Source organism: Mesocricetus auratus, unplaced genomic scaffold, assembly GCF_017639785.1.
Source record: "Mesocricetus auratus isolate SY011 unplaced genomic scaffold, BCM_Maur_2.0 Super-Scaffold_100676, whole genome shotgun sequence".
NCBI classification, from domain to species: domain Eukaryota; kingdom Metazoa; phylum Chordata; class Mammalia; order Rodentia; family Cricetidae; genus Mesocricetus; species Mesocricetus auratus.
In genome coordinates, this window is record NW_024429266.1 from 176,166,902 (window position 1) to 176,181,131 (window position 14,230).

Sequence of the window (14,230 nt, forward strand, 5' to 3'; positions counted from 1 at the left end):
GTCAGGCATGGTCCAGGCCCTTCCAGCCTGCCTCTGTGGAGATAAGCGGGGAGCCAGGCAAGGTCCAGGCCCTCCCCACCCCCTCTGCCTCTGTGGAGATGATGGAGGGAACGAAGGAGGGAACCAGACAGTTGTGCCAACACAACTCCTCCGTCGAGTGTCTAATTGCTTATGATCATGCATGCTCTCTCTCGCACTAAACATTTATTAATGTGTTAGGATTTCCATTAGCGAGTGCCTTGAACTGAAATCATTTGCATATGGCTGGGAAAAAAGTGGGGCGAGAGAGGAAACAGTGCCAGCTACCCAACAGGCGTCAATCAGTGACAGATCAGATGGTCTAAGGCGTGGGGGGGGGGCTGTCTGAGATGCCGGCATGCATCCTCTCAGCCCATAACAGAAATTCCGGAGAGTCCTCCTGCTGGGAGCCAAGCCCCTGAGGCTGGGCCTGGCCGCAGCTCCAGTTCTTGACAATGCATCGAGTCTGGTCTGAGTGGCCTCTAGGGTGCCCACACACAGACGGTGAAACTGAGGCCAGAGGCTCTCTCTGTGGTGAACAAACGTACCTGCCGAAGCACAGTTGGGCCTGCTCCCATATGCAGCCTTCCACCGAGCCCCACACTCGGCTCTCTTCCCTACCTGCATCTGTACACAGGGCCCTTCTTCAGCTTGAATACGGCGCTTTCAGCTGTAGCCGGCACCTGTGAATGGGGCGCACAGCGGCCCTGACGGAAGCCAGTTAGCAAAGGGGCTGGAGGTGTCAGTTCTGTCAGGAAGAGGATGAGATCAGGGAAGGGTGACTACTGGAGCCCCATAGCGTGGGAAGCCTGTCAGGGCTTGTGTCATGTCCACAGTGAGGAAGGGGAAGATGGCAGCTGAATAACTGAGCCATAACCAGCAGGGTGTCTGTGGCTCTCCATTCCTTACCTCTCCCTCTACATGGCTACTGAAGCTAGGAATCCTCCTTGGTTCTGCCTCACAGGTTTGACATCCCTCTGTTGTGCCTCTTCCCTGGCCTGGGGCGTACACAGCAATGGCAGAGGTGATTGGGGCACTGAGGTCACCACCAGGGAAGGCGCCTACAGAGCCACGCCCCCTCCTGTTGTTGGCTGTTTGTTACTCTTAACTCTTTTGGGGCCTGCCACCCAGCTGCCACCCAAATACATCGCACACACACACGCACGCACGCACGCACGCGCGCGCACACACACACACACAGACATATTCTTATGAATGCCCAACCTTAGCTTGTTTCTAGCCAGCTTTACTTAAATTATCCCATCTACGTTTTGCCTCTGGGCTCTTTCCTTTTCTTGTTTCTGTAATCTTACTTTTACTTTTACTCCATGGCTGGCTGGGTGGCTGGCCCCTGGAGTCGTACTCCTTCTCTCACGCCTAGATCTCTTTTTTCTCCTATTTATTCTCTCTACCTGCCAATCTAGACTATCCTTTCTCCTGCCTTGCTATTGGCCATTCAACTCTTTATTAGACCAATCAGGTGTTTTAGAAAGGCAAAGTAACACAGCTTCACAGAGTTAAATGCAACATAAAAGAATGTAACATATCTTTGTATCATTACACAAATGTTCCACAGCATAAACAGATGCATCACATCGTAAAATAATATTTCACAACACCTGCCCGGGACTGCTCGCCCATCCTTCACCCAGACTGCAAACACCTTCCGTGAGCACAGGAGCAATTGTGTTCCTTCCCTGCTTCTGACCCCCAGTGGCTTCTCAGTGCCAGCCAGCTGGCCCCCAGGCTCGTGGGCCTGCTCCAAGGCTCTGAGGCCACCCTCTGAGGCCACCTGTGCTCCTTTGGGACTTACATTTCTATAGATTCTGTCTGAAAAGCCACTAAAGCCAGAAGCCCCTGTCCCCCCCCCCACCCCCAGGGCTCTGCTATGCCTCTTGACTGACTTCCGGTTTACACAGAAAGACAAGAGCTAAACCGGGCAGGTGGGGCTAGGGCAAATGGCTGCTTCTCCCTGTTAGTTCATCTACTCCCTGAGACGACACAGCGCTCAACACAATAGAGCGTGTAGAAGACATCGGGAGTGTAAGGAAGGAAAGGAGTGAACGCCTGTGTCTTCCCAGGTTCCCTTGATGCCCTCAGCAAGGCCTTGGTGACACAGCCAGGAGAACTAAGCCACAGGTGAGAAGAAAGGGAGGGGCCTGCTGACCCAGCAGCACTTTTCCCTTCTGAGGCTTAAGAGCTATTAGCACTGGTGGCTAATCCTAATCCTAATCAGTGCCCTGCGACTGCCCGACTGCCCGTACTTCTGAGCAGCCAACATGGCTGTAGCTAGCCTCAGAGATAGCTTCCCGGGTCCTGGCAACCAAGCACCTCACAGGTCTTCACAGCCCAGCCCCAATAACCCCCAGTCCTGTGCAGCATTGAGCTTTCCAATACTCGAGAGGGTGAGAACCCAGGCTGCAGGTCAGCCAGACTTCGTACTTCACTTCTGCTGAGGGTTCCTAGCCTACAGGGGTGGTGTCTTAAACACCTACTGCTGTGGGCCAAGAGCTGAATGCACAGAAACAGGCGCAGCTGACCTGCATCCCAGATACGCTAATGAGTTTGGTTCAGTAGGACAGCAAGATGGTCTAGGTCAGTGGTTCTCAACCTTCCAAATTCTGTGACCCTTTAATATAGTTCCTCATATTGTGGTGATTCCCCCAACCGTAAACTTTATTTTGTTGCTACTTCATAAATGTAATTATGCTACTGTTATGAATTGTAATGTAAATGTCTGATATGCGACCCCCAAAGAGTTTGTGAACCACAGGCTGGGAACCACTGGTCTAGGTGGTGACAATGCAGACTGTAGACAAGACACACAATGTGGCGGAGCCCTGGTGTGGAGCGTGATGGTGTTGACTCTCCTCGGGGACCTGAGGGAGGAGCAGAAGGACTGAGGTGACAAGTTCCATCAGCCTGCAGAGGCAGGTGATCAGGAAGGGATGCCTCTGTGCTGGTTCAGGGCCTGGATGGGACACTGAGTGTGTGCACAGGAGCCAGGGCACGTCAGTTGTGCTGGTGGGGACAGCAGGCCAGGCGCAATTTGGATATGGTTGTTGTGCCCAGGGTTCCCAGACCCAGCAAACTCAGGCCCAGAAGGAGGATGTGGGATTTTCCGGGGTATCCTGCTGACTCAGAGACACAGGCTAGCATCTGGTCCTCCTCTTGGGTGACCATGACTCCATCTGAGTCCGTGTGACTCAGTGCAGGTGCTTTCCTTAGTGACTGTTGCTCCGATGAGGCAGAGAGGCACAGCCTCCCCTACGAACTATGTTTTGATGAGGGAAGGAGAATGGCAGTGGAAACCCACAGAACTCTGTAGACTGTGTAGGTATAGCCCTGGCAGTGGCTGGCCAATCATGTGACTTTGGTGACCCACTGTGGACTCCAGGCCTCGGTCTCTGCAAGTGAAGATGCAGAGCCAATCAGAACTAAGGACTTCCAAGGACTTACTCTGACCTTGTCTCACCCACACTGTACTGACTGTGGTGTCCCCTCATCTCGGTGACAGCTTTCGACCTGTGAAGCAGTGTCTGTTACCCCAGTTTAGAGCAGACAGTGCTTCCAGAGGAGGCCTTGTCTGCCTACTCACTCATTGGGTCAGCAGGTGTTTACTAAGCTCCTACTGTGTGCCTACTCACTCATTGGGTCAGCAGGTGTTTACTAAGCTCCTACTGTGTGCCTACTCACTCATTGGGTCAGCAGGTGTTTACTAAGCTCCTACTGTGTGCCTACTCACTCATTGGGTCAGCAGGTGTTTACTAAGCTCCTACTGTGTGCCTACTCCACCCTGTAGGTTCACACTAGAACCCAGGCGATGGGCGAAGCCAACTGATCCCAACACCAGCTGGCTGCCAAGGCTGCTGAGGTGCAGCTGAGCTGGGTGGGGGCCGGGGTAGATCATGGGGTGACCACCAGGGTCACGTCTCCACCTTGACCTCATTAATGTTGGTCTTAATCACCAAACCACACTCCTTAAACTGCTAGATGCCAGCTCCCACCCCCTGACACACATACCAGTCCTGTGCTCTTTTTCTCACTCAGGGAACGTGCAGGGAAGGGATCGATTTTCTGAGCAGACACACCTAGGAATCCCAGGTGGGAAGAGACTGAGCAAGAGAGGGCTTAAGGGCGAACACTTCCCTGACCAGGCTCCTACCTGGCTTCAGGGTCTGGGGAGCTGTGTGGCAAGTGGCATGGTGTTTTCTCCCATCATCCACTCTTAACTCAACCCCACCTTCTCAGAGAGGCCTTCATAAGCTTCTGCTAGAGCAACCTCTCCTCCTGTTCTTTGACTAGCCCGTGAAACTGCTCCTCACCGCCATCCCCCTCACGGGGTGCTGGCTTCTTGCAACCAGTGCTTCCTTGTCTCCTGTGAGCCCCCAGAAACAAATCGCTTGCCTGTCACTTAGTGGGTGCTCCAGGCATATGTCAGCTAGACAGTGGTCCTAGAGCAACCTACACATGGGGGCTTCCGGGGACCTTAGCTACATGGCAGATACGCTGGCCCCATATCCTCAGACATCAGGCTAGTCCAGGACCAGCTTCTCCCTCAGACTGGCATCTCTACCAGGCCAGTGCCAGCATCTCTCAGCCTACACAGAGTTCTGATACCCTGAAGGCCCAGGTGTCTGGTTATCCTCTGTACCCCTGAGATTAACGCAGCTGTATGTCTGTTGCCTTCTAGATAAGGCAAAACTTCTTAGGCCCTCACCATGGCCTCCAGGCCCCACGCAAGCACCTGAATATCCTGGCAGCCTGTTTCTTTATTCGGAGGCCCATGTTCTGCCCCACCCGAGCAGGCCACCCTCTTCTCTGTAGTTCATGGTCATCCCTCCCTGGACTGGAATGTGTTTCTTCCTCTGGCTGAGTCTTGCTCAGGCCAGAAGTGCTCTAAGCAGGGCCACGGCCTCCTTTGTCTCCCAGGTGGCCGGCTCATAAATGTTTAATGAACAAGTGAGTGAGCAAATTCCAATTGAATGCAACAAATAGTTATCGAGCTGCTGGGCCCGAGTGGGGGGGGGTGGGGCGGGTGGAAATGGACTGAGCTCACTGTGCTCAGATCTGTCCAAAGGAGCTCGTGTCAGGGCCAGGGGACTGGGAAGGGCCACGGTAGGAGACTTCAGGGAGAGGCATTGTCAGTTGGAGCATTGTGGAGAAATGAACTTAGGGTCCTGAAGCAGCCTGAAGCCACTGGAGTGACATGGGTAGAAAATTCCTGGGGGACTCTGGGGAAGACAAGATGAGACACCCTTCCTTTACTCAAGGGCCTCCACCCGGTGTCACCTTGGCCCCTCTGCAAGCCAATTAGGCCCCAGTGGCAGCAGTGGGATTAGTATTCTTAGGATGATATCTCCCAGATGCTGAATCAGCCTCTGGCTTAGGGAGAGAAGGTCACTTTATAAGGGTCTTGGGGGGGCTGATGCCTGGAGTTGCGCTGTGGGAGCTGTAGGTGGCTGAGCTCACCAGGCAGCCTCGGTCTCTACTGACGAACAGCCCCTGGGGCAGCCTCGAGGGCCGCAGCCATGAATGGCACAGAGGGCCCCGATTTTTATGTGCCCTTCTCCAACGCCACAGGCGTGGTGCGCAGCCCCTTTGAGTATCCGCAGTACTACCTGGCTGAACCATGGCAGTTCTCCATGCTGGCAGCTTACATGTTCCTGCTCATCGTGCTGGGCTTCCCCATCAACTTCCTCACGCTCTACGTCACCGTACAGCACAAGAAGCTGCGCACACCACTCAACTACATCCTGCTCAACTTGGCCGTGGCTGACCTCTTCATGGTCTTTGGAGGATTCACCACCACACTCTACACCTCACTGCATGGCTACTTCGTCTTCGGGCCCACAGGATGCAACATCGAGGGCTTCTTCGCCACACTGGGCGGTATGAGCAGAGGGACTGGGGTGTAGTATGGGGGCCAAGGGGGCATGAAAGGGCCTAAGGAGGGTCTGCAGCTTGGGAGCAGCAGCTTAATGGGTCTGTCTCCACTCCTCTTCAATCGGTACCATCCGAAGGCCTTGCTTATTCACTGACAACACTGATGCTGAACTAGGCTGTTGTTTAGAGCAAGCGTTGAGCACCCATCTCTCTCATGAGTAATGCAAGAGTCATGGCTTCAGAGAGGTCAGGGGCTCTCTGGGGAGTCATGGTGTGTGAGGAAACCCTCTGAGGCAGCTGAGCTGGGGCAGACTCAAGATGAGCTAGAAAAGGCACACAGGTCCAGGGTCGGTGTACTAGGCATCTATCTGACTGCCTTCCTAGCCCTGTTGGCCTCCAACATGAGTGCGTGCTCCACACACTGGGAATCTGGAGGAGTCATTTGTTTCTTTTCTTTTTCTTTCTATCTTTGGGGGAAGACAGTCTCACATAGTGCAGACTGGCCTTAAACTATGTGGCTGAGGATGCACTTGAACTTCTGATCCTCCTGCCTCAGCTTGTCAAGTGCTGGGATCACAGGTGTGAACCACCTTGCCACACCAGGGATTTCCAAACATTTTCTGTCATTTGTGTGGAAGGTCAGTAAGGCTACGGCAGGAACAATGGAGTCTGTTTAGCTGAGGCAGGCAAAAGACTCATGTAGAGATGTGGCAGGGCCGGAACCAGATTTAGGGCCCCCTGGTTGGGACCCAGCGATGTAGTCAGTGGATATAAGAGGACACAGGCAGAGTGGGTATGACAAAGCCCAAGGCCAGAGCAATGGGTCTAGCTTGCATGAGTCCCAAGGATGTAGCCTTATCTCCCCCATGTCCAGGGTGCTACCTTGGTGACATCTCTGTTACCTTCTGTGATCACAGTCCCCCAGTCTCTGGACAGAAGCTAGGGTGCCATGCTAATGGATATGTCTCTGCAGGGTCAGGCACAGGTCACACCTGTCATCCATAAACTTTTGCTGGTAGCACTCTCATTACTCAGCAATGTCTCAGGCTGGTTTATTTTGTGGCCCTTCTCCATACTGAGTTTCCTTCCATGGGTGACATGTGGACTGAGGTCTGGAGGTCCCTCCTTGGCCCACTCTTCCTCCCGTGTCAAAGCACTAGCCATTGTGCAGCCGAAGCCATAGCTTCAGTCATCCCAAGGCTGTGTCTCTCCTGACCAAAAGCTCTAACGGAACAGAGAGGTTCTTGGTTCTTTGGAGTCCTTTGCTCTCCGCTGGCACATGCATTCTTCATTCTCCCCTCCTCCTGGCCAGTTCAAACTCGCTGCATTCCTAAGGCAGAGACTCCCATGCTGCCCTGTCCTCTCTGGGGTCATTTGTTCTCTCTGGTCTGAGGTCAGAGCCGGGGGACTGATAGCTACCAACTACCTTGCAGGTGAAATCGCCCTGTGGTCCCTGGTGGTTCTGGCTATTGAGCGATACGTAGTGGTCTGCAAGCCCATGAGCAACTTCCGTTTTGGGGAGAACCATGCCATTATGGGTGTGGCCTTCACCTGGGTCATGGCGTTGGCCTGTGCTGCTCCCCCGCTCGTCGGCTGGTCCAGGTAATGGCACTGACATCGGGTCTGGCAAGGCTTTTGTGGGGTTCCCATTCAGAACACAGAGCCTGTGGGCCGGTTCCAGGCATTCTATAACATAGTCTTGCCCCCTAAAACCATCCTGGTGACTTTCTCAGGCCAAAGTCTAAGGCGGGGGAGAAGGGAGGGCCAGTGATGGTGCAATGAGTGTGATTCCATCACTGAGCCCCATGGCAAGGGGAGCCCTGGACACCCCAACCCTTCACCTTGGCCAAGCCCCTAATCCTCAGCTAAGCCAAGGCCAAACTACAATCCTCTTTGGTTGCGTTTTCCTGGGTATGGGGCAGCTCTCTCTGACCTTGGACCTCAGCTCTATGGGGAAGCTGAACCTTCCCAACATGTATGGTGTCATTGTAGTCCCAGGAATTGGGTCCTATCTAGCCTCCAGACTACTATCTCCAACTGTAGGCAAGACAAGAGAGGGTTAGGGACAGTGGTTTGTTACCCAGAAGCATCAGAAGCTTCCTTCTCACGTCTCTTCCCCACCCTCTGGGAGCTCACCTAGTGGCCCTTGCTGAGTCAGAACCCTGGACTTAACAGGCCTCCTCAGATACACTCAGTGGACACTCTGGGGTTTCTGAGTGCAGCCTAGTGTCACCATCCTCAGACATCATCATAACATCCTTGTTTCTAAAAGCTGCACCAAGCCCATCCTTAGTGTAGAATGCATTACTGTTGCTAGGAAACCCACATCTCCAAACTACTGCATTTACAGGGCAGTCCTCAGCCCTCCTCCCCAGCACCCTCTGCCAACTCACTTAAACCACCAAAGGGCAGCAGGCTGGTGGAAAAGAGCTGTGTGGTCAAGTGGGAGGAAATTTGAGATTGCCCGAAGGGCAGAGACTGCTAAGTCTCACCTGGCGATGGGGCCAGCAGGTAACGACACCATCCTTCCCAAGACCAACAGGAGCTCCAGCCTCAACAGCCCCCACACTTATGCCCAGCTGAGCATCTGTTCCCCTCCAACCGTATTGTCCCTTGCACTGACCCTCAGGTACATCCCCGAGGGCATGCAGTGCTCGTGTGGGGTTGACTACTATACACTCAAGCCTGAGGTCAACAACGAGTCCTTCGTCATCTACATGTTCGTGGTCCACTTCACCATCCCTTTGATTGTCATCTTCTTCTGCTATGGGCAGCTGGTTTTCACAGTCAAGGAGGTATGAGTGGGGGGGTCTCTAATGTGTGTTCCAGGCCCATGCTGGGTGTTCAGAGCTGGGTGCCAGGGCTGGACCCCATGGGCTGGACACAGGTCTGTACCCCTGTAGGCGGCTGCCCAGCAGCAGGAGTCAGCCACCACACAGAAGGCAGAAAAAGAAGTCACCCGCATGGTCATCCTCATGGTCGTCTTCTTCCTGATCTGCTGGGTTCCCTATGCTAGCGTGGCCTTCTACATCTTCACCCACCAAGGCTCCAACTTTGGCCCCATCTTCATGACCCTACCAGCTTTCTTTGCCAAGAGCTCTTCCATCTATAACCCTGTCATCTACATCATGATGAATAAACAGGTGCCTGGGATGAGGTCAGGCCGGGGGTGGGGGAGTGAGGGAAAGAAGGGGGGAGGGTGGATTCCATCCAGACTGCTGGCAGGCCATGAGCTCTCCGGTTGAACCTCCCAGTCTCTGGGTAGCCTGGGAGTAAGCTCTCCAGGTGACCAGGTGACCTGACACCTGCTCCTGTGAAATACATCTGACCGATTGTTCTGGAAGACTGCTTTATAAGTCAGCTAGAAGCCAGGCACACGTGTGCAGTGGCACATATGTGATCTAAACACTGAGGCAGGCAGATCTTGAGCTCCAGATCAGCCTGGGCTACATGGTGATGTGCACCCCCCCTCCAAAGCAGGTATGGTTGTGCACCTCTATACCAGCATTCAGGAGGCTGAAGCAGGCAGGTCAGAAGTTCAAAGTTATCTTAAACCATACGGTGATCTGGTGGCCAACCTGGGCTACATGAGAGTCTGTATAGAAAAACAACCAGAAAATGTCGAGTAGTTCCCAAGGCCAGGAATGGAACGGTCTCACTATTTGTAAAGCTGCTGTTAAAAGCCATGGTATCTCTGCAGAAAAGGTGTGGTCTCTGAATTAGACTCTGGGTTCATACCCTGGCTCTGCCATGTCCAGGCTGTGTGACCTTGACAGAGCCAGATGTCTCCCTCTCTGGGCTTTGGTTTTCCTACTTACAGGAAGGGTCAAATCCTAAATTCAAATTACAAGAGATCTTTCACAGAAGGTCCTAAGCATTCACAGGGCACCTTGGAATATCATTTGCTGAAAGCCCTTGTGCTGGGTTCCTGGCATCTCTGATGGTGGGGCAACATACACTTAGCAGACTCCCCAAGGGAGCCAGACTTAGTGAGGGGACTTGCTGTGGGTGGTGGGGCTGAGGCTGGGCAGGGTGGTGGGGCCTGGGACTAACTGGAGCCTCTGCCTTCCAGTTCCGGAACTGTATGCTCACAACCCTCTGCTGTGGCAAGAATCCATTGGGTGACGACGAGGCCTCTGCCACTGCTTCCAAGACGGAGACCAGCCAGGTGGCCCCAGCCTAAGCCTGGCCAGAGACTGTGGCTGACTATAGGAGTCTCCTGTCCCCACCCATCCCAGCCACAGTCCCCACCAGGAGCAGCACCCGTTGGAATGAGGTCATGCAGACTTCCTCAGTGTTCTTTTCTTTGTTTTTAATTAATCCAAGAAAGAAAAATGATGTTCCCCACTCAACAGGGACAGCCTAAGAAAGGACATCCATCCACCAAGATCCCTGACCTGGAGTCCCCAATTCCCAGGGGCCAGCGGGATCTGTACCCCTTCCCCACAAGCTTGTCTCTCAACATGACAAGTGTCCCAGCTTAGGGCTAAGTGTCTAGGACAGAATGGAGCAAGCAATAGCTGATTAATAAAATGCTAGCTGGACGAAGGGAGGAATGAATGACTGAATGAATGGATATGTGGATGAGGGGATTGATAGAGGGGAACATGTATATCCTCAGGTGCCCAACATGGCACATCAGTCATGTTTGGCTGGAATCTATAAGCAATTGTTTTTACATCCCTGCCCTGGTTGTCTCCCCCAACCCCAGATGGAAATTCTGAATCCCAGGTCCTGACAGCATGTGACTGCTTCAAAGACAGAGAGATGGGGGAAGGAGAGAGAGAGAGAGAGAGAGAGAGAGAGAGAGAGAGAGAGAGAATGTTTGTGTATGTGTGTGTGTGTGCAAATACTTTGTATATAAACAGCACAGCTGGTAGTTATGTTACAAATAATATCAATTAATAGAATTAATTAACCATCCTGATTGTCTCTGCTTGTTAGTGACTGCTTGGGAACTGTCTGGGCCCAAGCACTCAGACAGGGTGTTTCTCTCACTCCCAGTAGACTTTACCAATGACCTAGGCCTTTAGTCCTGTGCAGGGCTGGAGCTGGATCACAGGGACGACAGTGACAGCAATGTGGGGTGCAGCCATTAGGACTGAGAAAGCATTGTGACCAGGGGTCTCAGGCAAGGCCCTACCTCCAGTGTGACATCCTTGGTTCATGTCTTCTAATCCTACTTGGCCTGAGACCCAACCCTCCTTCTGGAATTCTGGACACATTTTCTCTTCCACACCAGCAACCAGGTAGCAACGGTTCAAAGCCAGTGTGGAGTTCTAGAAGCCATGCTAATCTGCCTACCCTCAGGGAGTGGCTGAGTCCCTGATTACACCCTTGTTCTGAAGATCTCAGAAACACAGTGTGAGATATGACCAGGCCTTACCCCCTAGGATGCTCATGGATCCAGCTCCCAGCTCCCTTGCTGGATATACTGTTTCCTTAGCATTTGGTTTTTATTCTTCCCAGAGAGTTTTGGGTTTGAAGTCAACAGGAATGCTGGGCAACTAGAATTGAGCAGCTTCAGTCTGCATCCCTCCTCCACAGAACCACAGTTGGGGCCCCCAGCAGGCCCAGTTCTGGCTGGGGAGGGAGGCAAATGGGGGCATTAAAAGCTCAGCTCCTACACTTGCTGGCAGTGGTGGTCTGTTGCTCTCAAGCTCTTTACTTACAAAAGGAATGGAAACTGGGAATCTTATGTGACCCCTGTCCATGGAGAGTTAGACTGTGTGGGGACAGCAGTCCAGGTCCTTGAGGAATGTGGTGTAGCAGCCCCATCAATCTGAGAAACCCAGCTTGGGCAGAATAGAGACAGAGTGGCCTCTTTTAAGCCTCTGTATCTGCAAAGAAGAGCTTAGAACTGTCCTTGAAGGGGATTAGATGAGAGCTTAGGGACTTATGTGGCCAGCCCACTTCCTGGCTTGCTGAAAACATTGGCACATTCTGGAATTCTAGGCGTTGTCTCAGACCTGCCCTTACCAGGACACCCCCACCTAACAAGGGGATGGGCAGTGCCTCAGATGTTGAGCAGTATCATCCTCCAAGGAGGAAAGGTTGCCAGGGTCTGGGATGGAAGCCCCTCAGTGCTGTGGTGGGCAAGGGCAGGGGTTATCTGCTATGCTGTCTCAATAGGTGATGCCAATGAGGGTTCATTTGGTCACAAGTGACAACTGCTGAAACAGAATTGATCTCATTGGCTTATAGACATGAAACCTCCCCCTCCACTTTAGGCCAGCTGGGTATAGAAGTTCAGACTTGTGACCCTTTATATCTGTCTTTTGTGTTGACTTTACTCACAGGCCTATCCCTAGAGATGGCAGAATTGTCTGCATCAGTCCCAGGGCCATTAATCCCTCCAGAAAGAGGATTTTCTGCCCCTTATTATAACCATGGTTTCAGATCAGGTTCTTATGATCTAGGTCATCTGATTATCCCTAACCCAATCAGCATGTCTAAAATAGAGATTCTTCGGCCAGGTTTGAGTCACCTGATTTCCTCCAAGCCAGTCACCATGCCTGATATGGAGATTCATCTTCTGATTAGTCAGACCTGGGTCACCTGATCACCTCTAAGCCAATCACTATGCCTGATTTGGGATCCCACAATTGTCATGTGTTTCTATACCACAAGATAAAGTTGACGTCATATAGTTAAGAAGTCTGTAGGATGTGTTCCCCAAAAGAAACCAGGGGAACAGGATCAGACAAGCACAGAGGGGTGGGGGCGGGGATGTGCTAGACACAGCTCCTGTGTGTGGTGGATCAGGGTATTCCCATGGCCACCACAACTCTGGTTGTTTCCCAGGCTTTATGGGCCAGAGTTAGATGTTGGTGGGATACTTTAGTTGCCTGGTCTTGTCCTACCTCACTCTTCCATGCCCAGTTCATTTGTTCTGTGGAGTGTCACCTTTGCCCCTGCCTTCTGCAGAGCGGGAAAAATACCCCTTTAGAACCAGAATACTCTTGTTGTCATGGCGAAAAGCAGCCTCAGCCTCCCCTTGTTACTTGTCATGGTGTGTATAGGCTAAGGGCTGGGCTGAGCAGGGATCTGGAGTTCCCAAAGGGACACTTGCAAGGCTCTAGCCAGACAGGGCCATCACCCCAGGTAAGAGACACCACTTGAGATAGCCTGGGGTGCCCCAAAGAAGCACAGTGCCAGTCCCAGGGCAAGTCCCTGGACTACCTAGGCCGTGACTCTGAGCTGAGTGTGAGATTCATCTCAGCTGGTGAAGGGTTAGAGAGCCTCTGTACCTGTGTCCATCCTTGGTCCCTTTGCCTGCAAGAATATTGAGGGTGACCCCAGATATATAGGGATTCAGGAGCACATATGGATAATCATACAGACACTTACTGTAAAGTAAGTCTTTGGTATATATGCAATTTTACAATTGATTAAAGATTAAAATAAATTTGCATACTAATGAGACGGATGTGCCTACTTTTTCACAAGGAATTAGATCTTGGCTGAATATTTAGTGATGCAGGACACAGCATCTACAGTGTTCTTTGGGGCTGATTGAGATTTTGGTTTTATAATCATCGGTGCTGAGAATGCCTCTTCGCATAAATACATAGTATAACACGACAGAAGTATGTCTAGGCCATTTCAAGAATTGTTGGAAATAATTTCTTTATCCCAATCCAAAATGTACTGAACAGCATGTGTAGTGTGTGTGTGTGTGTGTGTGTGTGCACACGCGCGCGAGCACATGCACATGTTCACACTTATGCCTGTGTGTACATATAGAGGTGCTCTCACCTGGGTGATTGAATGTGGAGAGCTGGAGTTACAGATGGGGGTCATCCCAGCTTTTACATCGGTCCTGGGGCTCCAAACTCAGGTCCTCAACCTTGCACAGCAGGTGTGTTGCTGATTAATGCGTCATTCCAGCTCCCAAGTGAATGATTTGTGTCTGAAACTCAAGTCAACGATTCAAACACAATTTCTTAAGATCAAACATTCTAACACAATGCAAACCAAAAATATACTCACATACCGAACAAAGGATGGCAGTGGGAAAATATTAAAAAGTCTTTGTTTTCTGCAATTCAACTATTAGGTTCCAATAACACAGAATACTTTGTGTGTAGAGCAAAAACAAGCAAACAAAGCCCTGTGGCTCGTGGCATTGAATAGTCTGGAATCTGAGCTACATTCCATGCTGGGAAGGCGTGTGCAGTACAATGTGCACAAGTATGTTCAGAACCAAGGTGTGAAGTCACGTGGTGCACTACTGGTGAGCCCTGCCTGAAACACCTCAGATTCATCGATTTTGAGTTAGTACAAAAAATGTTACTACATTTTGTTTATTGTACCTGTCAGGGGA

The 14,230-nt window shown here is 51.8% G+C and overlaps 1 protein-coding gene across 5 annotated transcripts; it reads left to right on the forward strand.

The window, feature by feature from the left end:
• The first annotated feature begins 672 nt into the window (after positions 1 to 672).
• Rho (rhodopsin) lies at positions 673 to 13,329 on the forward strand. 5 transcript variants are annotated; one of them, XM_021224800.2, is made up of 7 exons: positions 673 to 982; positions 1,998 to 2,157; positions 5,602 to 5,910; positions 7,338 to 7,506; positions 8,534 to 8,699; positions 8,808 to 9,047; positions 9,977 to 13,329. In XM_021224800.2, the coding sequence occupies exons 3-7, from the start codon at positions 5,664 to 5,666 to the stop codon at positions 10,085 to 10,087; spliced, it is 933 nt and encodes a 310-aa protein (XP_021080459.1). In that variant the 5' UTR covers positions 673 to 982; positions 1,998 to 2,157; positions 5,602 to 5,663; the 3' UTR covers positions 10,088 to 13,329. The 5 variants fall into 5 exon arrangements, with proteins under 5 accessions (XP_021080459.1, XP_021080461.1, XP_021080460.1 ...); XM_021224802.2 differs by having other exon boundaries at positions 5,674 to 5,910; XM_021224801.2 differs by lacking the exon at positions 673 to 982 and having other exon boundaries at positions 1,955 to 2,157.
• Positions 13,330 to 14,230: the final 901 nt, after the last annotated feature.